The sequence below is a fragment of the Hippocampus bargibanti genome, linkage group LG04 (genome assembly GCF_051943395.1).
Source record: "Hippocampus bargibanti isolate YZ-2025 linkage group LG04, ASM5194339v1, whole genome shotgun sequence".
Taxonomy (NCBI): Eukaryota; Metazoa; Chordata; class Actinopteri; order Syngnathiformes; family Syngnathidae; genus Hippocampus; species Hippocampus bargibanti.
This window is the reverse complement of record NC_142737.1, coordinates 14,275,213-14,301,661: the sequence shown is the minus strand read 5'-3', so window position 1 is coordinate 14,301,661 and position 26,449 is coordinate 14,275,213. Positions and strand designations below refer to the sequence as shown.

General features: G+C 41.3%; 2 protein-coding genes across 6 annotated transcripts; both read right to left on the bottom strand.

The window, feature by feature from the left end:
- Window positions 1-99: 99 nt before the first annotated feature.
- On the bottom strand, window positions 100-15,238 carry LOC148899145 (ubiquitin-associated protein 2-like). 5 transcript variants are annotated; one of them, XM_088994195.1, is made up of 29 exons: window positions 15,162-15,238; window positions 13,585-13,730; window positions 13,311-13,388; window positions 13,125-13,235; window positions 12,884-13,043; window positions 11,876-11,953; window positions 11,660-11,711; window positions 11,416-11,495; window positions 11,183-11,235; window positions 10,620-10,669; window positions 10,342-10,528; window positions 9,781-10,030; window positions 9,521-9,658; window positions 8,923-9,062; window positions 8,060-8,292; window positions 7,742-7,979; window positions 7,078-7,117; window positions 6,899-7,019; window positions 6,256-6,313; window positions 5,944-6,163; window positions 4,854-4,933; window positions 4,725-4,775; window positions 4,543-4,621; window positions 4,030-4,218; window positions 3,784-3,954; window positions 2,166-2,273; window positions 1,767-1,840; window positions 1,349-1,540; window positions 100-782 (listed from the first exon to the last, which is right to left on the bottom strand). In XM_088994195.1, exons 2-29 carry the CDS (start codon window positions 13,684-13,686, stop codon window positions 687-689), a joined length of 3,429 nt encoding a protein of 1,142 aa, XP_088850321.1. In that variant the 5' UTR covers window positions 13,687-13,730; window positions 15,162-15,238; the 3' UTR covers window positions 100-686. The 5 variants fall into 5 exon arrangements, with proteins under 5 accessions (XP_088850321.1, XP_088850322.1, XP_088850323.1 ...); XM_088994196.1 differs by having other exon boundaries at window positions 1,767-1,837; XM_088994197.1 differs by having other exon boundaries at window positions 11,678-11,711.
- Window positions 15,239-15,824: 586 nt separating this feature from the next.
- Window positions 15,825-25,800, bottom strand: LOC148899144 (uncharacterized). Its single transcript, XM_088995480.1, has 15 exons — window positions 25,581-25,800; window positions 24,450-24,629; window positions 24,060-24,151; window positions 23,535-23,987; window positions 22,224-22,386; window positions 22,026-22,123; window positions 20,880-21,092; window positions 20,629-20,716; window positions 20,411-20,532; window positions 20,216-20,321; window positions 19,474-19,545; window positions 19,284-19,393; window positions 17,188-19,095; window positions 16,519-16,612; window positions 15,825-16,443 (listed from the first exon to the last, which is right to left on the bottom strand). The coding sequence occupies exons 3-15, from the start codon at window positions 24,116-24,118 to the stop codon at window positions 16,312-16,314; spliced, it is 3,618 nt and encodes a 1,205-aa protein (XP_088851606.1). The 5' UTR covers window positions 24,119-24,151; window positions 24,450-24,629; window positions 25,581-25,800; the 3' UTR covers window positions 15,825-16,311.
- Window positions 25,801-26,449: the final 649 nt, after the last annotated feature.

The window sequence follows — 26,449 nt, the reverse complement described above, 5'->3', positions numbered from 1 at the left end:
AATACGCTCAGTAGAAGTCATTTGAAGGCATTTTACAAATTATGGACACAACTTGTTCGGAGACGTCGGTTGTCCTTTAAATAAAAAACAGGAGTCAGGTTAAACTTTCAACATTTCAGAACCTTTAATTGGAGGGCAATGAGGATTAAAATTAAATTAAGATATAAAATTTGGGCGGGCGGTTTGTGTCTTTGACACAATATATGGGAAAGTTACAAAATGCCGATGGGGTGGATTGTGTTTGTAATGTACATAAAAAAAAGCAGAAACACAGTCGTTGTGGTGGTGAAGTCCCTCGCCCCAACCAGAACAGTCCTCATGTCTCAATCAGTGCTGTCGTTCTCTGCTTGTTTCTATTTCCTGCAATTTCTCTTCCTGCAGTGTTCGAACTTAACCAGAAAAAGTCCTTCAAAAAATGTAGCAACCCACGTGATCAAATTATACCATTACATATATATATATATTTATATAACTACATACATAAATATCTTACAAGAGAAACCAATTTGTAGGCGGAGGAGGAAGAAAACCATGATGAGGACTTAATGGAAGTGGGGGTGAGGGAAGAGCCTGAATGGTTGCTTTTGCTTTTTGAGTGTGTGTCTTTCCTTTTGGTTCCTTTGAGCGCACAAAAGGGATAGGAAGGAACATGGGTTCTTGGAGGGGGGGGGGGGGGGGTGCTATCCTCAATTGCCCCAGTAGGGAGCGCTGCCGTAACTAGACTTGCTGCCTTGGCTTTTCTGCTGCATGTTGCTTGATTGACTGCGCTGACCCGGACCGCCCTGCAGAGGCAGACAAACAACAACACTTGAGATATCTTTAACCCGGTGAATGAATAAAAGGACACTGAAGGACACTGACAGCCACTTTTGGGTCGGTCCTCTAATAGGGTAAACTATTATGTGAACACATTTTTAAAAATATATAAAACATGTACCTGGGATTAAATGTCTTGGATTCTTAAAAGCATTAATATGTAATTGGAAATGAATGGTTTAAGAACTGACAGAAAATCCATATTTGAATGCAATGTAAATTTCTCCACTTTGAGACAAATAAAGGCTCATCTAATCAGTGTGTAAAGGAGGTTGGAGCTTGTGCTCTCGAACACCTTCAGAAAATAATAGTGGGAGAACAGTTCATTGCTAGATCTACAAAGCCAGGTTTAAATTCTTAAAGCAAAAGCCTTGTATCTGTAACAGTTAGAAATGTCACCGGTTTCTCTGGGCCCAAGCTCATTGGAGGTGGAATGAAGCCAAGTAGAAAAGTGTGTTGTGGTCTGAAGAGTCCATTATTTTGATTTGTTTTTAGCGAAAGTGAACTCAACGATGTGTCGTCTGGGCCATACCTGTGTGTCCTGTGTGAGATGGTGATGTAACAGCTGAGAATGGGGCTGCTGATGTGGGGGCAAAATGTGCAGGAAGGGGGCTGGTGCATAGCCCGGTGCTCCCCCAGGGTTCAAAGGCCCGGCACCACCCAGGGCTGAGGGTAGGCTAAAGGGCGGTGGCGTCCCCGTGTGGAAGCCCTGCTTGTCGAATGACTGGTTTAAAAAGAAAAACAAAACAACAGTGTATAGCATAAGAGCCCGTGGCCTTCATTGTAAGGTTATTGAATATTCTCGCTGTGAAATATTCTGGACATCTTTTTTTGCATGTCAAGAATTATGCGGTAAACTCATTTTCCCACAGCTGACATGTTTTCTCTTTAGACAACAACAGATTAATACAGTAATTCCACACTCACTAAAAGTGAAAGAGACAAGTCACCTGTGTTTTGCTGTATATGGATGCACTCATGTCAGGTACACCTGCAGTGCTGCTCGATCCAGACATTCCAGCTGCTGAGAGCAAAAGAGAGAGCGACAGGCATTACGAATGGTAAACAAGTCAACGCCACGTGGGTGCAGTCAATCAAACAATGTAGTAGGTGGTGGGAGGGGTGTCGTGGGGAAAGGGCAGCTAGTAGGAAGATGCTGATTCATGAAGTTGAAACACTGCACAAGCAGAAAGCACAGCCCTTTTCAAATGTGAATGACATGCAATCACAGACACACACCCTATGATCACTTTTATGCGCGCTTTTTTAAATTAAATTCCCACTGACGAGATATGTGCATGTGTGTTTGTGAGTGTGACTGAGCGCACGTGCATAGTTGGCACATGTACCTTTCCCTGGGCCGCTGCCCGCCGACTTGGCGACTTGAGACTGGGCAGAGCCTCCGTACCCTCCCTTATTGTACTCCCCAGCGTGGGCTTGAGACAGGTCGTCAAAGGCTGAAGGAGGAGGAGGAAGTGAAGAAAAAGAAGAGCAGACAGGACAGATGAGGTGAAGAAGAGGATGAAGAGCAGGGGAGGGGGAGGGGAGAAAGGCAGTAAGGTAACCTGACTACAATGGCAGCTCTGTCTATTTTGACTTTTGCAAGGGAGCGGTGACGGTGGTAATGATGATGATGATTGCGGTAGTGTTGGAGGAGGCATTAAGCTATGCGTGCAGTAGAAGCCTAACACACACACTCGCATATAAAGGGACCAACCAAATTCCAACAACACTCATGCAATGTAGAAAGTTAACCTTACACAATCCACAAAATGGAAAGCAAACAGACGAAAAACTGTCAAATGGTCCAGCATTTTAACTTTTGCTAAATGGTGTTTCACTGAAACACACTGAAATGAGTCATTCTTTAAATTTTACCTACCTGCAGTAGATACACCAAAGTTGTTTTGCTTATGGTTAAAAAAAACGCTAGACAAAATCGTCTATTCCGACATGCTCAGTGACTATTTAGCTAATATTGTTTTGTTCAAATCTGTTTTGGTCATGGTTCGCTAAACATTTATGTGTGATATTAAAACAGAAATTATAGCATACATTCACAAAAAATGCTCAGGAAAAGAGCATCTGACGCATCTGCGTATCTTCATTTAAAAAAATTAATGCATACCGTAATTTCTGCCGTATAAGGCGCACCCTAAAGCCTTGATTTTCTTCAGAAAATGACCCTGCGCCTTATACGCAATTGCGCCTTATATGTGAAGTAATAATGAGCCACAACAGGTCTCGCAACGACTGTCAGCAGCCACCGACTCCATTTCCCCCCGGAGAAGTACTAGTGCATAACACCAATCTCTCCTGTGGTGCCTTAGGTGGTGTGCCTTATATCTTTCTATATTCTACTGAGAAAACTTTTCATTCATTGAAGGTGAAACTTATAGTCCTTTGCACCTTATACATGGAAAAAGTTTGAAAATACACAATTAGTTAGGGGTGTGCCTTATACACCGGAAAATACGGCAATCTTATCTGACATGCACAAAAGTGAACCACTGTTTAGTCCCTCCCAAATTAATTGCACATCAAGGTCGAGAAAATAGAAAATAACATGGCTAGACGCTAACACTGTTTTGTATGTTGTACGACACGATAGCAGGGCTTCCAGAAGTCAAGCTATTAGACATAAATGACTGCACCCTTTGAAGACAGCCTGAAAAAAAATGTTGTTCTTCCTGTTCACTTTTTAATAAATATGACTTATTGAATTATTTGTGTTTTTGGCCGAAGGTTGGTGACAGTGCTTTGATGTCACCTCCCAGACCAAAAGAGACATATCTCAATTCTTGGGAGGGTTAAGGGTGTTTTAAAAATAAATAAACAAACAAATAAATAAATATTGGTGACCACAATATTTTTGTTATTCAAAACCACAATTTTGATTCAAAAATGATAACTCGTTCAGACCCATAGGAAAAATAATCCAGGTTTGTTCCACGTTGTGCGCCTTACCTGTTCCATATGCATGCTGTCCATAGGTGGGCTGGTGCTGTTGGTGGTACTGACTGGAAGGGTTGGCGAGGCCCATGGTGGGCTGCTTGGCCGCGGTAGGAGGTACAAAGACAGTGGGGCCGTACTGGAAGGCCGAGGGCACGCCAGGCATGCTCGCGTAATACGGCAGACCTGACACACATTAATTATGTCTTATGACAAAATGTGTCATGGTAGAGGGTGAAACCTGTTGTCACTTATCTATACCAGTGTATCCATAGCCAGGTGGTAGTGGAGGGTTGAGGAACGTCTGGTTTTGGTTCTGTTGGCCTTGGCCCTGACCCTGCGTACCGGCCTGCGGTGCCTGCTGGGCCTGCGACTGCACGCCGCCTGCGGACAGGCTGGTGGGCGGCGCCGGGGACGAAGAGTCATTTCTGCCAAACTTCGTCGCCTCACCTGGACAATGGGGGTGGGGGGGGGGGAATAAATGATCAGTTAATTGAGTCCCTGCTTGCAAGCCACGGCTGTGTTTCCACAAACATCAAGGCAGCAGATATGTTGATTTTGTGGCCGCAACAGTTTACTGATGACTAGAATGCTCGGTATATGTCTTATTTAATAACCCAAGTTCAGAAAAATACACCCAATGAAGAACCTTTTTGAAGCCACAGTATTTGTATGTTGAGAAGCTGCTGTACATGCCCTAAAATGCTACAAAATGGTGCCAAGGTCTGTTTCAAGAGAACCTAGATTGAGTCAGATAAAAGCACCACCACTCACCAGAGTAAGGATTGCTTGCCAGGCTATCTCTTGCAGTCATGGCTGCCGTTGTACCAGGGAATGCTACGCCATAGTAGTCCTGCAAAGAGGGGGAGATACACAGAGTTGTAAATCGCATCACCATGCAATACAACCTTTAGCTGTCCATATGTTCTCCCTAATAAATACGAAATGAGACTCACAATAGGAAGGCGAGACTGCAGCATCTGCAGGTCTTCATAACCATAGATCTGCTAAAAGGGTTAACACAAATGACAAGATAAATATGTTTGTCTAATGATTCCAAATCTGTAGTTGACAATTATTGTTACCGGGTAAGCAGGGAGTAAGCCACCAGGGCCCATAATGTACTGGCTGGCAAGGAGAGGGGCTAAGTTGGGGGGAGCTTTTCCTGGGGACAGAAAGAAAATTACAATTACTTTGGGATTCAAACCACAAATTGTTTATGGCACACCGCATTTAATCAAGTACACACCTCTATTTCAACAGAGCACAGACTGGGAAATAACTCATGAGGATTCATGTACACTATTCTTAATATCATTCAACTGCAGAGACCATTTGAACACCCTGTAAGCACGCTTGGGCCCAAATTAACGATCTGCCAGATACATTTAAATTGAGAGTTTGAGCCTCTGGCAAACAAGATCTCTGCACAACACTGACCTTGTTATGCAGAGATGGTATAGAATAAAGCAGTCACTCCAACAATGTTGTACTTGTCATGTTCTAACACTTGTTCTGCCCAGTCGACCTCAGTTCTCAACATTCCTCCATAACAGTCCTGAATTACAGCCAGGTTTACTGGTCGCCCATCAGATTTCTCCATCCAACTGTGGTTGAGTACAAATGGCTCCATACAGTAAACCATGGTTCACTATTTAAACTATAAATGGAAATTAAAGGCAGCTATGAGCTGTCTGTTGGTGTACAAAATAATGTAATCTTTGAAGTGTAAAGATCCAACTTTGTTTGCAATTAGTATTGCCCAATTATAATAATGCATATCCTCACGGAGCAATTCATTGAAACAATACAATATGCTTTTTCTAAACACATAAAAAATAACTGCCAAAATTGAGGATAACATGTCATCTTGGCATCTGGCCACATTTCCAGTTTCTTAAACAGGAACAGAAAAAGAACATTAACAACTCAGGTTAGTACTCGTCGAAAAAGGCAACTGGTCAAGGAAGTATGCTGGAGTGATGCATTTTGAGACACGTTTAGTAAGTTGAGGAGAAAAGTACTACAAATTAGCAACAATAAGTGTTTAGTGATCATTGTTTGAGATTAAATTAGATATTCAATTTCTAATCAGGGAGATTATAATATTTTCAAGGAGGCCAAGAAAAAGTACTACAAAAGAGTCACGACAGCAGTTAATTTGGCAGGGCTTACCAGCGCTGGTGGTGAGTAGCGGGGCAGTGCGGCTGTTGGCAGCTGAAAGTGCACCATTTGGGCCATTTTGGGTTAGTCCGGGGGCTCCAGACAGGTGCGTAGCGTTGTTGGTGCTGGAACTACTAACAGCCAGCGGAGCTGAGGGAGTGGCACCGTGGGGCTGGCTGGACGGCGCGGAGAAGGTGTGAAGATTGCCCCCAACGCTCTCTACATTACTTGTCTAAAATATATTGCCAAAGAAAGAATGAGGTTAAACGTTGTAGACTTGTATATTATTTTGTTTCATGTTAGGGCAAGTAAGTTCACACTTACTTGCATGGAAGAGCTTGATGTGTGCGTTAGTCCAGATGATTGACAACTGCTCACCTGGCTGTAAAGCAAATTACAACCATTTACATTAGTCAGCTTGAATTTCACATTTGTTCTGTTAAAAATATTGAGGAAGTGATCGTGCACTGTCAGGTGATCCAGTTAACATTTTATGGATAAAAACACACCTCCAAAGACGCAAAGTATTACCTGAGTGTGATATATAGCCTTTAGCATTTACATTTTCTAGGGTTCTGTAAAATGACACAATTTTACTTGTTCTGTTTTTGGTAATAAACCAAAATATTAGTTAGCAAATATTAGCAAAATAATCCATACAACTATACATGTACAAAACATGCATAATCGTATTCTTTGGGGTTTTAAGTTGATGTTACTTCTAGAAACGTGTGTAGCAATTAAGAAATAAGAGAGTGGGTGGTAACCTTGTTGTTTGATTCTTCCCCAAAAAGTATGGACAAAGAATGCATCATAAAACAATCAAATTGGGAAAATCTTCCCACGCCTGTTAAGAATGTCACAGAGTAGCCAAACTTGTGCTTTTCATATTTCCCTCAATCACAATTTTAGGATGCTCAGTAGTCCCCAACAAAGAAAAACAGTTTGCAATTTAGCCTCTCTCTACCTGTTGAGCGAGGGAAGGGCCGCCGAGTGGGCAGTGGAGGTTGTGGGGGAAGATATGTGGTGGCCGGCACCGCCGTCACTCATCGGCGATTCTGTTTTCACAATTCTCTGTGATGGTACGGCTAAAATAAAAATAATTTTGATTATGTGAATTTGACAGTTGTCTCATCATAAACTCACCGTCCTGTGTGCTTTGCGCCTTCATGCCACAGTAACCATTCTAAAATAAATGAAAAAGAAAAATTACTCAATTTCCATAATGTGTGTTATAGAATGTCAAGGGTTTACCAACCGATACGGAGCAAAGACACATTTTGCATTGGACAAAATCTATAAAAAATATTATTTAAATGATGGACCGGATTCCTGATTCTTTACGGAGGACTTTCAAGCTGTCAATAGATTTACCATAACATCACAGCTGGCCAATAACATTACCACACATAGCACAGTGGCTGAATGTAATTGTCCCGAGTCGACACCTATACTGAATGTAAATCAGCCATGTGTGGTTGGAGTGCACACACTCGTAGGACAAGCGGGAGTGTGTGAGCAGCATAGCGCATACATTATATCATATATCGCAGAGCGAAAATAAGAATCTTAACTTGATTGCAGGCAGAAGATGACACCCCCCTGCATACATGTATCCAACGGCTTTCCAAAGACTGCAATGCCACAACCCTATGTGCCGTTGCAGCTTTTGTTAGGTATGTTTTGTATCTTGGAAATTATGGCTAATAATTTTCAGTTATTTTTCACTAATTAAGTGAAGCAGGATAATTTTCCATGTCATACGAAGGTGCCACATCACACATGGTGAGCATCATTGCTCGAGCCTTACCGTCAGGGGCGCGGCAACAGATGGTGTGCTTTCCTTGTTCTGAGAGAAGACCAGGTGGGGAGGCAGCGATCTGGATACGGCACCCTCCACCCGTTTTCCAGAGATTGATGCCGTGGAGGAAGGCTGTGGGCCTGCGCCAGGGAGGCCACGGGAGGCCGAGGGCGTGGTGCTGGGTAACCCCAAGGACGGTGAGGGGAAGCTGGCATCTGGCATGGTGGGTATGCTGCTCATATGTTCGCTGTTTGAATAGCATGAAGTGAATTTTGGTTAATAACATATTTATAACATCATCATACATGCAATAAAAGTCACACACACCTCACAGATGGAGGCTTGGAAAACAAGCTCTGCGGCTGCTGTGCGGGCATGGCAGCTGTAGGGATGGACAGTGCTGCCACCGTTGAAGGTGCCAATGGTGCTTGCTCCCGTAAAGAATCCTTCTGGACCACATCAACGGCAGTTGCCTCCGAACCAAAGTCCAGTGCACCGAACTGAACATTGAAACCTGAGACATCAGACGAGCCTGGCATCTCCACTGCGGACGATGGTATCTGGATACAAAGAAGATTGGTTTCAATATATACTGAGGCTATCATATTAAAGGAACAATAGGTATGGTTGCAATACGGCCATAGATGTCGAATCTGTGGGTCTTCTGTTTATGACACTGTTGCATTATATTGGTGACAAAGTAAAACAAATTTGTGAAGATGAAAGGTGCCCCACGCAGTAGTATGGGCAAAATCCACTGTATGTCCAAAATCATGTGAAACCCGCCAGAAAGCACGTTAGTTAGCTGGTTCCCTAAACTATACCATCCGAGTATGTAAACACAAACAAAACATAAACACTGGCTACTACATTTGTTTGCATCTTGAGCTAAAAGACAGATATTTAAAGCTCCCACAGAAGGTAGATCATGGCCTCCTTCCTCATGCAAGTGTTTCTTTAGACTTTTTGTTAATTGCAGACTGAGTATTGAAACAAACAAAATCCAATGCAGAAGAAGTGTATCTTTTTAGCTTCTGACCAATTAATCTTTGCTGTACAAACAAGTTTAATGCATGACGTTTGTGGCACTGATACCCGTTAAATCAAGATATTCAAACAAGGGACATGATGTATAGATATCATTATGGTTTCTTGATTCAACAACCTTCTTAATAAATATATTTGGGCACCTTAGATGGGGGTGGTACTCTGCGCTTCTGCGTCTTGAGCTGTCGCATAGGAGGTGGTTCTGTGATAGGAGGGTCCATATCAGGAAGCTTCATTCCTGGGGAAGATCCATCTCTGGCAGGCAGGACTGATGACTCGTGACCTGAGATATACAGAAAGGGAGCTGGGATCTAATTGGACATTTAAAGTTGTTTGTAATAAGGTTGAATGATTTCAGGTACAATTGTGATTTTTCTAGTATTTATTGCCTTTGATTAAATTCATAATACTGCCTACCATCATGTATAAATATGCAGTTGTGCATATATAAAAATACTTTAAACCGTTTAAAAACTCATCATTTATATGTTCTTTGTCCATAAATGCACATTTTTTTGCCCATATTGTTGTCCGAGACTTAACTGCTTCAAAGTGCGGCATCAGCTATTTTAAAATTATCATGTTGCATCTGAGTGGTGATCTTGGTGATTAGAATGTTGGGGGCAAAAATGTAAATGCAGTTTTGATCACAAAATCAACACCTCCGAAATCAAGATTTCAATGCCAAAATGATAGTCGGATCATCCCCAGTGGGTCGAAAATTCTGTGATGCAGTCGTACCTGGTGGTGTGGGCACTTGTGGGGCATGTGAATGGGACAGAAGTAACGGTTCCGACTGGGGAAGGATGGAAGATTGTTGGTGCCTGTGTGATAGCTGGCTGAGCACCGCAGAGGGTTCTGGCTGAAGCTTCATCTCCACTATAGAAACAAATTAAACACTCTCTAAAAGTGTGCCCATTTGTAATGGAAAAGCAACGGAAGCCGTTATTTGTGGTGCCGGTCCAAGGAGAAAGTGCAAAAGGAAAAGTGGCCTAACTTACCGTTTAGACCAGTTACTGGTCCATTGTCCAATCTCTGAGGTTTGATTTCGACCGAGGCCGAGGAGGTGGATACTGCAGGCGGCACAGCATCTTTGGAAAGGCGACTGGGGATGGTCACAGGAGCAGCCGGAATCCGACTTGCTCTTTGACCAAGCGGAGGCCCGTTGAGCTGATCTGCTGTCCTAGCATCAGAGACTGGTGCCGGCTTGGATGCATTCAGGGACCCAAGACCAAGACCTGGGACTGAAGACTGGGCATGAAAAAAATATATATAATGTAAATACAGATTGAGGCATGATTGAAGTAGTTAAGACATTCTAAATGTAAGCCACAAATTTAGGCGCAGTGGAAAGTGGAGGTCAGGAAAAAGAGAACAGAACATGGGTCGTTTAAAAGAACGGGGCTCAGTACACATTTTACAGTCTTCACCAGTTTAACAAAAGCATCACAACCCACAATCAAACTTGAAACATGCACCGAGTTTTGGACTACCGCGTACATTTAATCAACAAAATTTGGCAAGCAACAGTATTAGTTGGCTAATGGTGTGCTCATATGTACCAGTGCGGCGTGCGCATAGGTGGTGCTAGCAGAGGCAGCGTGAGCGTAGCTGTGGGTGGCTGTGCGTCCATTATGGTGGGAGTTGGTGAAAACCAGGCTTTGGCCAAGATCTTCGGCAGAAGGTCCATCGACAAAATCTGACTCCACAGAGACTCCGGGTTTTGGCAGGAGTCCTGTCAGGTCCACACTAGAGAGAGAGAGAGATAACAAAACTTTTAGAAAAAAAATTGGACAATTGAATAATATTTTAAACTGTCTAAATTAGTGGGAGGGCTCACTTGTGGTTTCCAGGAGTTGAAGAGGAAGTAAATACTTTGGTTTCAGATAACTGCAAAGCAAAATATAAATAGTCAGCTAAATTACAGAAAACATCTACCAGATTTTCACGACGACAATATGGATATTAAAGTCTGAAATTTTCTCCAAAGTGGACGCGGCAACTAATAATGCTGATTGCCTTGTAGTGTTGCTTGACTTTGATGACAGCCCATTTGACAGACTGATGTGCTTATACAGAGGTGGAATGAAACGAGCACAGCATGCTCATGTTAAAGTGGGAAAGGAGGCTGTGAAAGAGGGCATGAAAGGCATGTATATTTGAATAAAATACAACTGAACGCAGTTTTGCTCTTGCTGCCTTTTTAAAAACTTTTGCTCGGATGGATGTAATTGTATAGTTTTAACTAACGTGTTTTATCATGCCCCTGTCTAATAATGCGATCCATCTTGTGTAGGAGTTAAATACAGAAATAGCACATGCCACTAACAATGCATCTGTTAACATGAGCCGTATGATGGTGAGAATAATCGAATTATCATTAGGGTGCTAATGTTTACTCACGTCTTCATTCCAGTCTTCGGTCGTCCAATCTTCTGGGTTTCCTGCCCATGTACCTGAAAAACAACAGCAACCATTTCAATGATCCAACTCTGTAATAACTTTACTTCACAGCCAGCCTTTATCATTCAGTGGGGTATGGAGGTTGGCGTTTGTGGCTGAAAGAATGGTTTTAAGTCAACTGGATCCATATCAGTCCTCTTATGTTCTGATTTAGGTACAATTCTCTTCTTTACCGGGTGCCTCAGCAGTTTCGTTGACATCATTATCCCAATTCTCGTGGCGACCACCCGTATAGTCAGCAGGATTGAAGGTGCTGAAAGAGGAAGAGGGATGTCACCAAATAGATGAAATTACCATTGAGAGGCCATATTTCCAAAAGGAGGTTCAGAAAGTATTTTCTGTCTACTCCCAATTTAGATATGTTCTTGTAATAAACATCACCGCTGATAACATTAAGTGCTGAGCTCATGTTCGTACCCCATAACCTGGGCAAACCTGGTTCCTGGAGCTCTCCCTCGACCACCTGGCCCTGAAAACCCACAGAAAGTACCTTGTGTGTGAGGTTTTTAAAACATGTTCCACACAGAATTCATGGTGATTATGGTATCCAAAAAAATGCATAGTGGGTTGGATGAAGACAGTAAATTGTCTGTAAGTGTGAATGTGAATAGAAAGCATTAGAAAATGAGCTACCTCTGCCTCGTCCTCTGCGTCCACGGTCTCCACCCCTTTCTGCAGGGACCACCTCAAAGCCATTCTCCTCGGCACGACCTGGAAACAAAGTTAACAAAAGGAATAGGATGAGCAAAATGTCCACACTACCCAAAAAAAAAAACCCAAACAAACAAACAAAAACAAAAAACACCCGCATGGATATGCACAACATTGCAAGGCAACCACTTAAGTCGACTGGACAGCTCTCTACACAAAATGTCAGCGTTAATAAGAATATATTTTATATTTAAGCGCCTTTCAGTTGCAACAATACAATGTTGAGGCTGTTCACGTTTTGGCAGATGCCATACAAGCGTGGTCCAAAAGCAGGGCTCCTGTGTAGCTTTTTTGCAGTGGGTACACTCAACTTTTGACAATGCATTTTTTCAAGTTTTGCCTTTCAAATGGGGGGGGGGGGGGTCTGTATTTTACACATTATGGCTGAAAAGTATTTCACAATAAAGGGTAGATTTTTTTCCCTTGCTGAGCAGTATTGCAAAATTTTTCATTTAAGGAAAAAAACGTTCTAATTTTGAGGAGACTCTTCTTTCAACCAATCAGCACATTCTGACATATCAGCGTGGGCTGCATTGGCAACAAACACATGTGGTCCAACCACATCAACATGGATGAAGTGGCACTCTCTTTCAATCCCAGTGGACCACATCGGAGAGAAGAGAGGTGCACAGTAGCGATAGGCACATCACACGTGAAGTTGGCTTTTACTGTAGTGATTGGTTACCATTGTAATGGACAGAAACAGTGAAGTTGAAAGCGGCAGGGCAAACACTCCTCACTCAGGCTAGGAGGCAATGCTAAGCTAGTTAAACCACAACAACACTACATCTTTTCAGACAGTGCGCCTCATGGTAGTGAAAAATACGGTATCACCATTTTCCCAGACATTTTATAATTAAATTTAATCTTCTGAACACACACCCGAGCTATCATTAAAAAGTCAGCATTTGATTCCATCACGCTTTTTACCTTCGCGTACTCTACTGATCCCACGGCCTCTCCTGTTGGCCCCTCCTCGCCCACGACTAGCTTCCCGCTCGCCTCCCTTCTTCTCACGGCTCTCCTTTACCTCTGAAGAACCTCCTTCTTTCCCAAGGCTTCGCTTTTTCCCAACCGTCTCCCAGGAGTTCTGATTACAGAAAAACAAACAAAACAGTTGTGTTATCCGTCAAGTACATGGACGACAAACAAATGCAATGAGGGCTCTCACTGCGTCCGACGTGCTCTCAAGCAGGAAGTTGATGGCTCTGTTAACATCCTCATTGCAGTCATGAAGAGCGACCATGCACTCATCTTGAGTCTTGCCAGTGACTTCAATCAGCTGCGAGCGTATAAAGTAAATGGTGTCACCGTTAACACTCCTTACAACAAGGCAGACAACCAAGAGAAACAACACCTGTTTGATTTTGTCTTCAAAGACGGCGTCATTTTTGTCATAGATCATCTGAGCCAAACGGATCTGTTCTTCCGTTGCCTGGAACACAGAAAGATTTTGTTCAAAAACAAGCACCACTGCACAATATCAACTAATTATACCAAAATAAAAGATTTTAAAAAAGGAGTTAGTAAGTTATCAAATGCTTAATGTGGGACAGTGTAGTAGCATTTGAAAAATATGATGCAAGTTGTTGGCATTTTTTACTATTATATACATTTATTTAATCACCAACCTGTCTGTGTTTCTGTGGCTGTGGGTTTTGTGTGGTGGTGGGAGTCGGCAGCGTTCTGTCCCGCGTACCCCGGGTTTGATTGCTGACCAAAGAAGTCATCATATACAGTATATACAAAACAATGTATGTACAAAATAGAAAAAAATCTGAAATCAGAGAGGCACAAGGGAGAATCATCAGGCTCCTGGAAAATAGCACGGAGATTAAAATGACAATTCAAAAGTACAATAAAGGTATTGTGCTTTATTATGATTAAGTTAGTTGCTGTGAAATGTAAATTCCTCCACTGTGAGACAAATAAAGGCTCATCTAATCGAATTTAATACACAACATTCCTCAAAAAGCAGTTTTCGCCCCAACACAAAAAAAGCAATTTTTCTGGAACCCATTGTCCACTTTTTTATTCTAGTGCTGGAGCAGAAAATGTTTTAAAATCTTTATCCTCCCTCTCAAAATAGACTTTTCAATTATTCTCAAGTGATCTCCAACGCCCATGATAAACAATTGTTGACTATATTTGCATACTATCATTAACATCAACTTTCTAAAGCATGTCCCCTTAAAGTAAATATGCCAAGTGGGTTGGGGCGTTGGAGTATACCATGTACGAGTATAACTCCATCTGTCACCCACCTACCCCTTACGGTTAAATATAGAACTCTGGAGGGGACAGTCGAGGTGTCATCTTACAAACACCCCGCTCTACACCGTCACTCACACACAAAAACACTATGACTGACCAGCAAACAAGCACTCTTAAAATAATTAAATCTGCTTCGTTTTAATTGGGCGTGTGTCAATCGCAATGCAGCGCATAGAAACTTGACCAAACGGCCTTTAGGCGGTATATACAGGACATAAAAACAACTCACAAATTAAATTAAGGGATATTGTTCGATGTGGGATCAGATTTACACTTATATATAGCGGTATGTAACTAATGTATCTAAAAGGAACGTTTTTATGAACAAACGTGAGCCGCAGTGGGCTGGTACCCACGTTAGCTTAGCTTTTAGCCGCAACTCCGTCTTTGTTTCGTGTGTGCGACTCTCCCACGACACTCCGCTCGAAAAAAAACTAAAGATTGTCGATAAAACCCACACGTCGTCGAGATGAATCGATTTTATCACTTGGGGGGATGAACTCAACGACAAAACTAACTTTTTTTTAATAAAAATGCGTTAATAAAAATCCCTTATTGTCAACGGCGCGACAGTCAACGAGATAGTCAAAGGACGCTAACACTCGAGGTGAGTTAACAAGCGTGACATAAAACAGCACTTTCTACTCGATACAAATGATTTCAACGTTTGAGTATCTGGAAGACGATGGTTTGAAATTGAAATATGGTGCAAACAACAATATTAAATAACACATTTCGAGAATATGCCCCAAACTAGCCAGACATGCGAACGGCCTGTTCAGACAATCCGGATACGACGCAGGCTAACGTTGAGTTTTATCCAGGGGTAAAGGACGGATAACACGAGACCTCTGGTGTCGCACGCTTTCCTCAAACCAATGCTTAAATCGTCAAGCGTGTTAAAAATAACAAACTTCTGTGTCTGTTTCCTTACCTGCTAACACGCTTCGCTCAGACCAGCAGCAGATGTCACGTGACCCACCGCGCCGTAGTTCACCTTTGTGAAAACAGTTTCCGTTTTTTTTTCACATTGCTTTATTGATATCTGTGGAAGTGAACAACACATTTACCCCGCGAATCCGACAAGAGCCGGTGGATCACGTGGGTCAACAGACAAGTCTGTGCACATTTTTTCCTTACTTTGTTATTGAAGTTCTCATGGTAAAATAAAAATACACTACATGTATATTCTCAACTACGTATATTTATAAATCACTTTGAAACAACTAGCACTGTGCAAGTGCTGTGCATGGAGCAAAAATTCATTCAACAATTAAGACGGGAGAGGAAAAAAACAGTCAATTAAAATCAAGACATGCTGTACGGAAGAGGATTAGGGCCACTGAAAAAAAATACGGTTGCCAAAATTCTGATTTTAAAGTCAGAATTCTGAGAAAAAAGTCAGAATTCTGACTTTAAAGTCAGCATTATTTTCGTTGCGACTTTAAAGTCAGAATTCTGACTTTTTTCTCAGAATTCTGACTTTAAAGTCAGAATTTTGGCAACCGTATTTTTTTTCTTCAGTGGCCCTAATCCTCTTCCGTACGTAATGCTGAGTCCAAAGGCAAATGAAATGTTTTAAGATGGCACTGTAACATCTGGTAATGTACATACATTTTAGAAATAGTTTTACAGTTCCATTAAATACATATAGGGGAGACTACTGTTTTGGGATTGGATTGGATTTGCCTTTATTAGTCTCGCAGAGGAGATATTTACATTTCACAGCAGCAAAGTTTTGAAAGATATAATAGAGATTTAATGTGTGTGCATGTGTATACAGTATATGTATGTGTGTATTATTATGTACTGTATATATTCACACAATATTCAGGATTACCGGTACTGTAAATCCAATCCTTTTATTATCGTGATTTATAAACCCATGTGACACAAAAACATATATTGAAGTACACGATTCAGGTGTGAAGAAAATGACCCTTTCCTGGTTACTGTAAAAAAAAAATACATAAAAAATGCAAAACAAGTTTATTCATTCGAATAAAAACTGGCTATACAATCAAACACATTAACTTATAGCTAGCTGTTGGTTATGACCTTTCTTTATTTAAACCACTGGTTCATTACTGGTTGTTCTCAGGCTCAGAAAAGGAGCTGGTCATACGATATAAGCGAAGCTTGGTTCTCATGCTGCGCAGACACTGAGAGTTGCGATCCAGGATCTCCTCCAGCTTGTCCACGTAGTCCACAAATGCCTATTAAAAAAAGGGAAGTCCATCAAAGTAGGATGAAAGACTTACAGACAACTACAGAAGTTGAGTTCTTCTTACCATATGAGGCTGTTTGCATAGTAGTGTCTGTTCCTCATGCAGCAAAGGCCTCATCTTCATCAGTTTTTCCCAATGGGCTTGGATGACACGGCATCTTGAGTTGAGAAATGAATTTTGGAATGTCACACAGTAGTTCACAGAAACATAAGAAAATAGTGAAGGCAACAATTTTAGCATTACTAGAAGAAGCAACGATCCAAATGTATCAAAATATTTTTTTTTTTAACGGCGAGTGTTAGAAGTGGCCAATTAAAAAAATAATAACAATCCATTTCATTTATAAGCACCTTTCAAAACTCTCAAGGTCACTTTACAGTCACAGGATAAGTTTTTCTGTGGGTGAGCAGCGGCAACCACACGCGCCAGCGTTCACTCAACTCAAATAGATAGAAAGTTAGCTAGCTAGCCAATCGATAGCCATCAGATACCTAGCTAGATAGCCAGCCAGCTAGATAGTGAATATATAGCTAGCTATATAGCTATATTACTTGATGTGGTTAGAACAAAACAAAAACCACTGCTAACATCACAGTTCACCATGGCGGAAATCTGAACCCCACTGGTTGCTAAACTATATCATATCTAATGTTGTCAAAAGACACTATTAAAACACCTTTCTATGGACAGAGACATATTTCCAAACACCTGATTTGTATTCCTATTACTTACTTGGCATGATCCATTGTTAGGGAAAAATCTGGGTAGGAGGTTGATTCTTTCCAGTACAAATCTGCAGCATCATCCATTTTGTCATGATGGTGAGGTTTGCGGGGGTGTTCTGGTTCTGGAGCACTGCCAGTCTTATTTGATATGGTGGTGTCTCTCTTATTCAAAGAGAGTGAGATGGCTTTCTTTGGTGCACATGAGCCAGGTCCTTGTGTCAGCCCTGACCGATTACCCGTGTTAGAAGAGGGCGAGTGGCAGTCTGTGTCCTCATCCTTTGCATGTGTCCTGCGCTCCAAATTGCACTTATTGGCCAGTTTGGTGTCAGAAATTTGAAGCCAAATGTCTTCGGGGTCACAGAGGTCTGCATCTTCATCCTTTGCATGAATCAAATGCTCATTTATTACGTACTGATTGGCCACTTTGGTGTCAGAGGTAGAAAATTGCAGGTCAAATTCTCTCTGTTTTTTGTTTACATGTGGGAGCTGCTCTCTCATTGTGTATTTATTGCCCAGTTTTGTTTCAGAAGTGGGAAAAGATGCCCCGCAGATTTCAGACTCATCCTTTGCCAGTGTGAGATGGTCCCGTCTGCACTTTCTAGTTAATTTGGAATCAGAAGTAGGGGGCCCGACGTAAGTGTTGTCATCTTTATTTTTTGCATGTATGAGCCGCTCCTTTGTGTATTTTTTAGCCAACTTCTTGGTCGAAGTGGGGGACTGGAAGTCCTTTGGTAGGCATAAATCAGCATCCTCGTCCTTTGCATGTGTGAGCTCCTTTGTGTACCTTTTTAACATTTTACTGTCAAAAGTGGAAGCCTGGGGGTTGAATTGTCTGTCTGTGTTCTTTGCATATATGAGTGGCTCTTTTTCTCTCCCAAGTGACTGGCTATTGGTCCCATCTCCTTGAACTAGTAAGGCTGTGGAGACCGCAAGGTGGGAAATGCTTGAGGTATTATCCTGAGATGTTTTTGCTTTATCCTCTACATGTTTGTGTACCTGAGTATTTTTTAATAATCTCGGTGGCTTTTTACTTTCCTGGGGTGCTCGCAGTACATTTTTAAATTCACAGGCTGAGGAGATTGAATGGGCAGATTGCACATTTTGATGTGGCAGTTCAACAGCAGGGGAGCCACAAAGTGTCTGGTGGACCGACGTTAAACAGTCCGTCCACAACCCGTCGAGCGAAGGGTCCATTTCAAGCGAGTCCTCTCCATTCTCTCCAGAGTTGGGGGATAGACCGGTTGCATCTGCCGTGTGGTCAGCCTGTTGTAAATTAGTCCGCCACCTCAAATCAACCCTTTGCGGGGCATCTTTTCCAAACGAATCACAGCTCCCAACTCCGCTGTCGTACACGGTAGATGAATCTTTCGAACCGGGACGGGTGGAAAATGCCACATGTCCGGTGGATGATGCAGAAGAGGAGAGCGATCTGCAGCTAGAGGAAGGCGGCGTGTTGGAGAAGGGCATGAATATCTGCAGCTGCTGGTGATAATGTTGCAGGTGCTGCTGCATCTCCTTGTCCACCATCACGTCTTTTCCACCTTCCTCTCTTGACACTTTTGCTTTCTGATTTTGGCTTCCCTCACTTGGCCTTTCCTGACACGGGAAATGTGCGCTTTTGTTTTCTTTGTTAGAACCGAGTCCTCCATCGCCCCGTTGCTGAGAGTTCCTTGCATCTTCGAGTCTGATCCCAAGTTTGGTTCTTGCAGGTCTTTCCTCCACATGTCTTTTTGGAGTGGAACAGTCGACAGGACACCCCATCGGTATCCTCAGGCTTGGTGAAATGGCGGCAAAAGACACTCTTGCTGTCGTCGTCTTTGGGCTCTTAGGTAGATTCTTTCCAGGACCACAGCATTTGGAAGGTGACGTGGTTTTGCATTCTTGTCCTTGGCCGCGACCCCTCAATTCCTTCACACTGTAGAATTGAAAATAAAAATAAAGCAGCAATTCATTTCTTTGTGGATTTGGCCTCGAGTCATCAGCCTCGGTCTGCGGTCGATCACAACTTAATACGTAATAGTGTTTGAAGCGGCCATTTTGGGAACATTTCATGGATCATTGTTGACTGAAATAATAATATAATTTCCCATTTTGAACACTTACCGATCAGCATATCTTAGCGTGTTCAGAGTGTGCTCTGTGGCAACGTTACCAGGTGAAATATTGGCAATCATGCAGGTCATGGAGTTGCCAATAAATGAATCTTTTAGGACCTAGGAATTGAACAAAAACAAATGAGCCTTTCATGAACTGAAAATAACATTTCAGAAAGACTGCATTGATGTTTTAGCACCTGAGTTAGTTTGCTTTGTCTGAAAGGTGTGTGCCGCTGCTCTTGATCAAGGGAGCGGATGCATTCTTTAAGCTGCAGGAGGGAAAATGAACGCTTCTGATGCCGAAAATGTTTCGAAATCACAAACACCTTACATGTGCTACAGTTGAGGACAGAGAATTTCATTTTTCATCTCATTCTAACACAGTCACTGCCATTTCCCAAATTGATTCGGGAATAAAAAAGCATGACATGCATCGCTATTCCCAAATTTGTTCGGGTTTTGCCAGACCTCTGGCAAAGTTTCCCCTCCCACGAGAGGGAAGTATAAGTAAGCTAAAAATAAACTTTTTCTGATGAAAGAAGAGAGTCCAAGGTTTCTTACGCTGCATTGAATGTTTATGTAGTCCGAAAACTCAATATTCTGATATTTGAGTGAATAAAAAAAATCCTAGCACTGGAGTGGGCACATATTCATCTGGCAGTGAATGAGTTAAATGCAAAATTGCCCGGTAAGTACCACGCACAATAAATGAGCATCAAACACGTGTATAGGATGACAGAATTTATCTGCAGAGTCGCACTCCTGACACCATTTTGACTAATAGGCATGAGTCATCTGCATCTTACACATATCAAGAATCTTCTTCTTTTCCTTTCGGCTTTTCCCTTCAAGGGGTCGCCACAGCGAATCAGTAACCTCCATCTTCAGAGGCTAATATTGGCCGATAAGTACATCAGTGTGAAGGTTGTTGTCACTTACAGCCAACAGACTCTGGTTGATCTCAGCTCCCTCCATACGAGTCTGCCAATCTGTTGCTGTGGTATCTGATGCTCGTTCACTTCCCGCCAAGTCAATAAACCACATTCTTAGAAAAAAACAACAACACAATATTATTAAACTTGTTTTGTGATATATGAATAAAACATGTAGGGAACAGGCTGCCAGTAGTGTCACCTGCCAAATATTTGCTGGTTGGGAAATCTGAGTTGAATCTGAAGCAAGGCGTGAGACCGAGATGAGAGTGGGTTGACGCCACTGACTCTCTTTTTGCGTGCTGCTAAACCTTGTGAAATCACCTTAAAAAGCAAAATAAAGGGATTAAGATGGGATTTTATACAGTAGATGCAGGACACAAATTTGTCTCAAAAAGTCAATGGCAGTTGTAGAACGACCTTCAGCAGTGAGTTCACTGAGTCCACTCTGATGTCACAAAGTCCTGCAATATGCACCACGTTGTGACCATCCTCCCGCACAAATAACCTAATAAAATAAAACAGGAGTTTAGATATTCAGGAGATCAGGATAGAAAATTTTCACCCTTGAGGGACCTCTGGTTTCGTATCTCTGACACCGGAGTGGCCAATAAGTAATATCCAATTTTAAGCTATTTTAGAGCCCATATACCGATAAATAAAAAGACCACCTTTTCCTGTTGTTGAGTAGGTCATAGACCTGACGACAGTAGATCTCACAGAAGCTGACGTACACCAGCATGGGGCTGCGCATTGCTGACAAGTGGGTGAAGATATCCTGGACCGCCAGCATGTATAAACCCGCTTCGCCAGGAGTGGAACCCATCATGGTATGAGTCTTGCCTGCGCCTGTCTGGCCAAATGCAAAGCAAGTGGCCTTCCCCCTACATATACACATATAACGGGTCAAATTATTATCATTAAATATCAATCAGAGTCTGTCAAGACTGCAAAGGCTGGGAAGATCCTTTAACTCATTCAATGCCAATCCCGAATGTATTCGGGAATTGAAAACCATGACTTGGAGTGCCATTGCCAAATTTGTTCGGGTTTCGGGTTTTATTGCGGAGGAGTGCTGATAAAGCAGTGGTCAGACCTCTGGCAATGTTTTTTCCCTCCCACGAGTGTGCAGAATTTGCCTTTTGTACAGCCGCCATTTCAAACTCAGATAACTTCAGACCCATATAACTTGGGAATTAACTTTTTTTCGGGTGAAATAAGAGTCTACGGTTTCTTACACCGCATTCGAATGTTGATGTAGTCCTAAGCCTCAATATTCTGTGGGTCCTGCAAGTTGAGTGAAAATGACACTGGAGTGGACACATTTTTGCACATTGTCTGGCAGTGAATGAGTTAAATAATAAAATGGAAATTAAATGATATACAGTATTACAGTTAGTCCAATTACTACCGTGAAATATTGAGAGCCTATAATAGTTGTAAACATCCCCAAAAACACTACAACTGTCCAAGTCAGTAAATGTAAACAAAATAAACTGTAATAGAAAGGAATTTATAGATATAAAGACATAATTTTTTGAATGTTGCTGTGCCGATGACCATTTTGTGTTTGGGAGCCTTTTACTGAGCGAGTTGCTTGTTCTGTACCCACAAAGGGACATGTGTCTTCTTGTGCCGGTCCCAAGCCGGATAAATACAGAGGGTTGTGCCAGGAAGGGCATCCGACGTAAAAGCTTGGCCAAAACAAACATGCGGATCAAACCTCTCAAGATGGAGGACACTGACTTGCTGTGGTGACCCCTTGAAGGGAAAAGCCGAAAGGAAAAGAAGAAGAATTGTGTAGATGGACATCTTACCCATCGAGCATGTGCTGCACCAGCGGATATGCCGTCTTCTTATACACTTCCTCATTAGAATGATACGCTCCAAAAACTTGGTCAAAATAGAACGGGTGCTACAAATCAGATCAGACAATGTGACCTAAGCATGTTCTAGACAGTTATAGGTGTCGCTGGATATTATAATATTAACATTGAAAATTTGAATTGTCGTACCTGTAGAATGTACTGTGTAAGATCCACAGCTTCTTTGGCTTCTTCCACAATCACGCACTGGGTGCTCGGCGTTATCACCACATCTGTCTGGCCCTTCCTATTCTCAAACTGCGTCAGAGGTCGTTTCCTCACGCAAACGGTGATCCGAGGCCCGTGGGTTTGCCTACAAACAACACAGAGTCCAAATGAAATAAAATGAAGCAACAACTGTTCAATTAAATTATCCCATCACTTTGCAACAGTCTACTGCCCCCTATGCACATTTGATACTGATCCATTCATTTCCATTTGAAGAAGTTTGGCAAAATAAAATCAAGTAATTGAGTTATTTCAGGTTTTATTTCTCCAGAAAATGGAAAAAGAATGCATTTGAGGTATGAATTTGTTCGAGAATTAGGGAAAAGAATACTTAGAAACTAACTGAGGCCATGTCTATTACTATTAAATACTATATTTTATATAGGATATATTGTTAAAATTGCGTTTGAAGACATTATTTGGGCACAAATTTATTTCAATATATTATTAAATAAATAATACAAATAATATAAATAAATAATTATACACACATGTTATACTATATGAATGTGGGTGTTTGTGTGTGTGTGTGTGAATCATGTGTATGTGTGTGCAAAAATAAATTATTTTTGTCAATTACTTTCATATACTGTATTATATAATTACCGTATTATCTGGAATATAAGGCACACCTTCAACGAATGACAAATTTAAAAACCTTTTCCATACAAGGTGCACCGCATTATAAGGGGAACTTTCAATGAAAGACATATTGTAAAACGTTTTCCATACATAAAGCGCACCGGATTATGAGGCGCATGGTCAGCTTTTGAAAAAAATATTTTCTTTTAGGTGCAATGTATAGTGCAGAAAATACTGTATATATATATATATATATATATATATATATATATATATATATATATATATATATATATATATATATATATATATATATATAGTAATAAATACTATTCTGGCAAACATCATCTTGATCAATTGTTTTGGATAAAATGTTAAAAATAAAAATACAAACATTTCCAGTAAGTATGATACAGAAAAAAATGACTTAAAAATAAATATAATATTTAAGTATAATTGCAATTTTCCCCATTGAGGGATTATTAAAGACTTTCTGATTCTGATAATTATGTGTCTGATTCTGGGATTATTTGCTGATTGACCAATGAGGTGATGGCATCCCCTTTTAACATTCTTTTCATACACATACTTGATCATTCAGAATAGCCAGTTCGTCGTTCACTCGACTGCACAAGTACATACTTAACTCACTTTTTTACAGAAACAGGCTGAAGAGGAAGTCCATAGTTGTACCCTGGTTTTCTCTTGGCTTCATAAACAGGCATTGGATGACTTGCTTTATCCGTGCACCTCTTGGCTGCAGTTCTGGGTTTTGGTTGCTGCTGGTAATTGTGGGGCGTCACATTCCTTGCCTGTGGCAGTGCAGAGTACGTATTGTACATGGCTAATCGTTTCGTAATGTCTGGCCTGGCATTTCTCTGTAGCGCCATGTGGGTGCCCTGCAGTGCAGAATGATTAAGGTATACGTCTTGATCATCTGCCACTTCTCCAAGTCTCAACCCCTCCTGCTCTAGTATTTTAACAAGATGGATTAGTTTGAAGAGGCGTTTTTTATCTTGGGCCGTGTGGATGTCTAAGAGAGGCAAGTCCTCTGAAGTGAGGGCTATGAGATGGGCTATGTGAAAGATCCCCATGGAAGTGAAGCTGAAACGTCAATGGAGAATGGAGGAATGAGTGCTGGTTGGCCCGAGTTAGGAAGTACAATCTTGTAATTACCGTTCGTGAAGATGTTGAAGGCCCACCACCTTGAGGCACTCAAACAGGCTCAGTGTCATGATTGGATGATCTTCCACTTGTCTCCACAGATCCTGGCGAGGGTCAGTCACACAAATTTAAGATCAATTCAGCAATGAAGTATGAAATCAATGCAGTAATTCCCCACATGTTCAAAGTTCACGATTTAAAAGTTCAGACAAGCGTTGAAGAAGTGTGTATCAAACTGGAGTTAATGTTATAATGTTACCTAATTTATGTGCGCGAAATGTGGGATTGGTTCCCACTTAGTGGTGCGGATGTGAGCGTAAATGGTTGTTTGTCGGATTGATGGTTTGTTGTGGATGGATGGATGGATGGATCAATCTGGTTGCCCTTTGCAGTAATCAGTACCTAAGAAGTAGTAGCTCTTGGTTTCACAAAGGTTGGTGAATTGGGGAATTACTTCTCCATGGATATACTGTGATGCATCCAAATGGTACAAAGTCTCCTATACCGCTGCCATGGCAACGTGTCCTTGCTCCTTTGTTCCTTCTGACAGTCAATAACATTGACCACGATGTCATCACAAAACTATTGAGAGAAAGCATAGGATAAAATGTGAAAAATGTGTTACCTGTAATTGTGTCCTCCATTTAAATTGACATTACACTTCTTGTTAAATTGCCCACATTTTCATCACAAGACAATTGATGCCACTCCTCAAAATGCCGCAGCTCAATGTGAAATTTAATTCCAAATTCATTAAAAATAAAATGTTTTAGAATGTATTTTCTTATCTTAAATCACTGTATTTGATCAATACCAAGTGTAAGTGATGCACCTTTGGCAGCAAGTATAGCCTCAAGTCTTTTGAAATTGGATGCCACAAGGTAGGTACACCTGAGATCAGCGGAGCAGTGCGATACCATTATAACCTGAATCCAAGAAACACGTTTTTTGTTCCTTTAGCCACACTACAATAAACTGTAATTGATCACCTACAGCATTCGGTGATAGCGTAACTCTAATTATCAAAGTGTGCAAAGTGGGTGTGAAATATTTTATTATTGATATGCACTTTATATCATAAATATTAGCTCTAAACCACTCCACTCGATGTACGGGCCACAATTGTGTTGTTGTATTGAATAGTATTGATAGTTTTTATAATTGTGTTGTGACAGTGGAGGATGTATAATTGAATATTGAAAATTTTACTGAACAACATCATCTTAAACTTGACCAGTTGATAGCTGACACACTTGAGTCATTTTCCAACCTGATTTGCTATGGCGACCCCTTGAAGGGAAAAGCCAAAAGGAAAAGAAGAAGATAATTTCCCAGTGGGTATCATAAAACAAGTAAATATCAATATGATATCAATTGGTGTTGAAGAATATCACATTGATATGACAACTAATGTTGAAGAGTGAAGACTGTCATATAAATATTGAGTGACACCAAATGTCAACTGGGTTTGAGAACGTGGGTGTTTTTTAAAGAACCGTCAAACGTAAAACAAAATAGATTTTTTTTACTTACCAGTGTGAGTTTCGTGCAAACACAAGATGTACGTTGCAGAAGGCCGAAAGAAAAAGCGGTTCACGTTTCCGATGTCCGATGATGATTTGAAAAGTGCAATGGACGTCATACGGGGCGTCGTAATATGCGAGCCTTTTGACTAAAAACGATTTGAAGGTGTTCATTTATTGCTAGCATGGGATTAATAAACACGTTCAGGCATTCCCTTGTGACAGTTTGCGTTATCGCTATCGCCGCACACTTGTGTCTCCACGGCGACAGTTTCGGGATCAGTAGGAAGAAGTTGCTAATCCAATAAATCAGGATTAGATCAATTAGTCACGTATTTTAAAGAAACGTACACCGCATATATTAATGCGAGTATTCTTTTTATTGTTGCTACTCCGAACTTTTAAAAGCACTTTATTATTTTATCAAAAGAAACCTTTTCGCGTTCAATATTTGTTTTTGAATTATCAAACAATGCAAACAGTTTCGATGAACGACCCGTATTTCGATACGATAAGAGTGGTCAGTCACTCTTCTCGCCGGTGCATGGACGTCTACAACAAACCTGGATTCACGGTGGACGCTTCCGGTTGAAGTCAGGGGGCATTCATCTTGCGTTGCCACTCTCACTGACAAATTCAGTTATATTCTTTTACCACTGCGTGTTTTTTACGATCGTATCTGAGGTAATAAGAGTCTATATAGGCAAACAAACTTTCAGAGCATATTATCTCAATATCGTGAACAATGACTTACAAAGTTGGGTTTTCACATCATCATAGAGGATTTATGCGCAAATAGAATCGATGTCCTTGCATTCTTTCTCTTAGGCTTTGCTTCCATTTAGTAGTTATTTTTTGTTATGTCAACATAATGCAAAC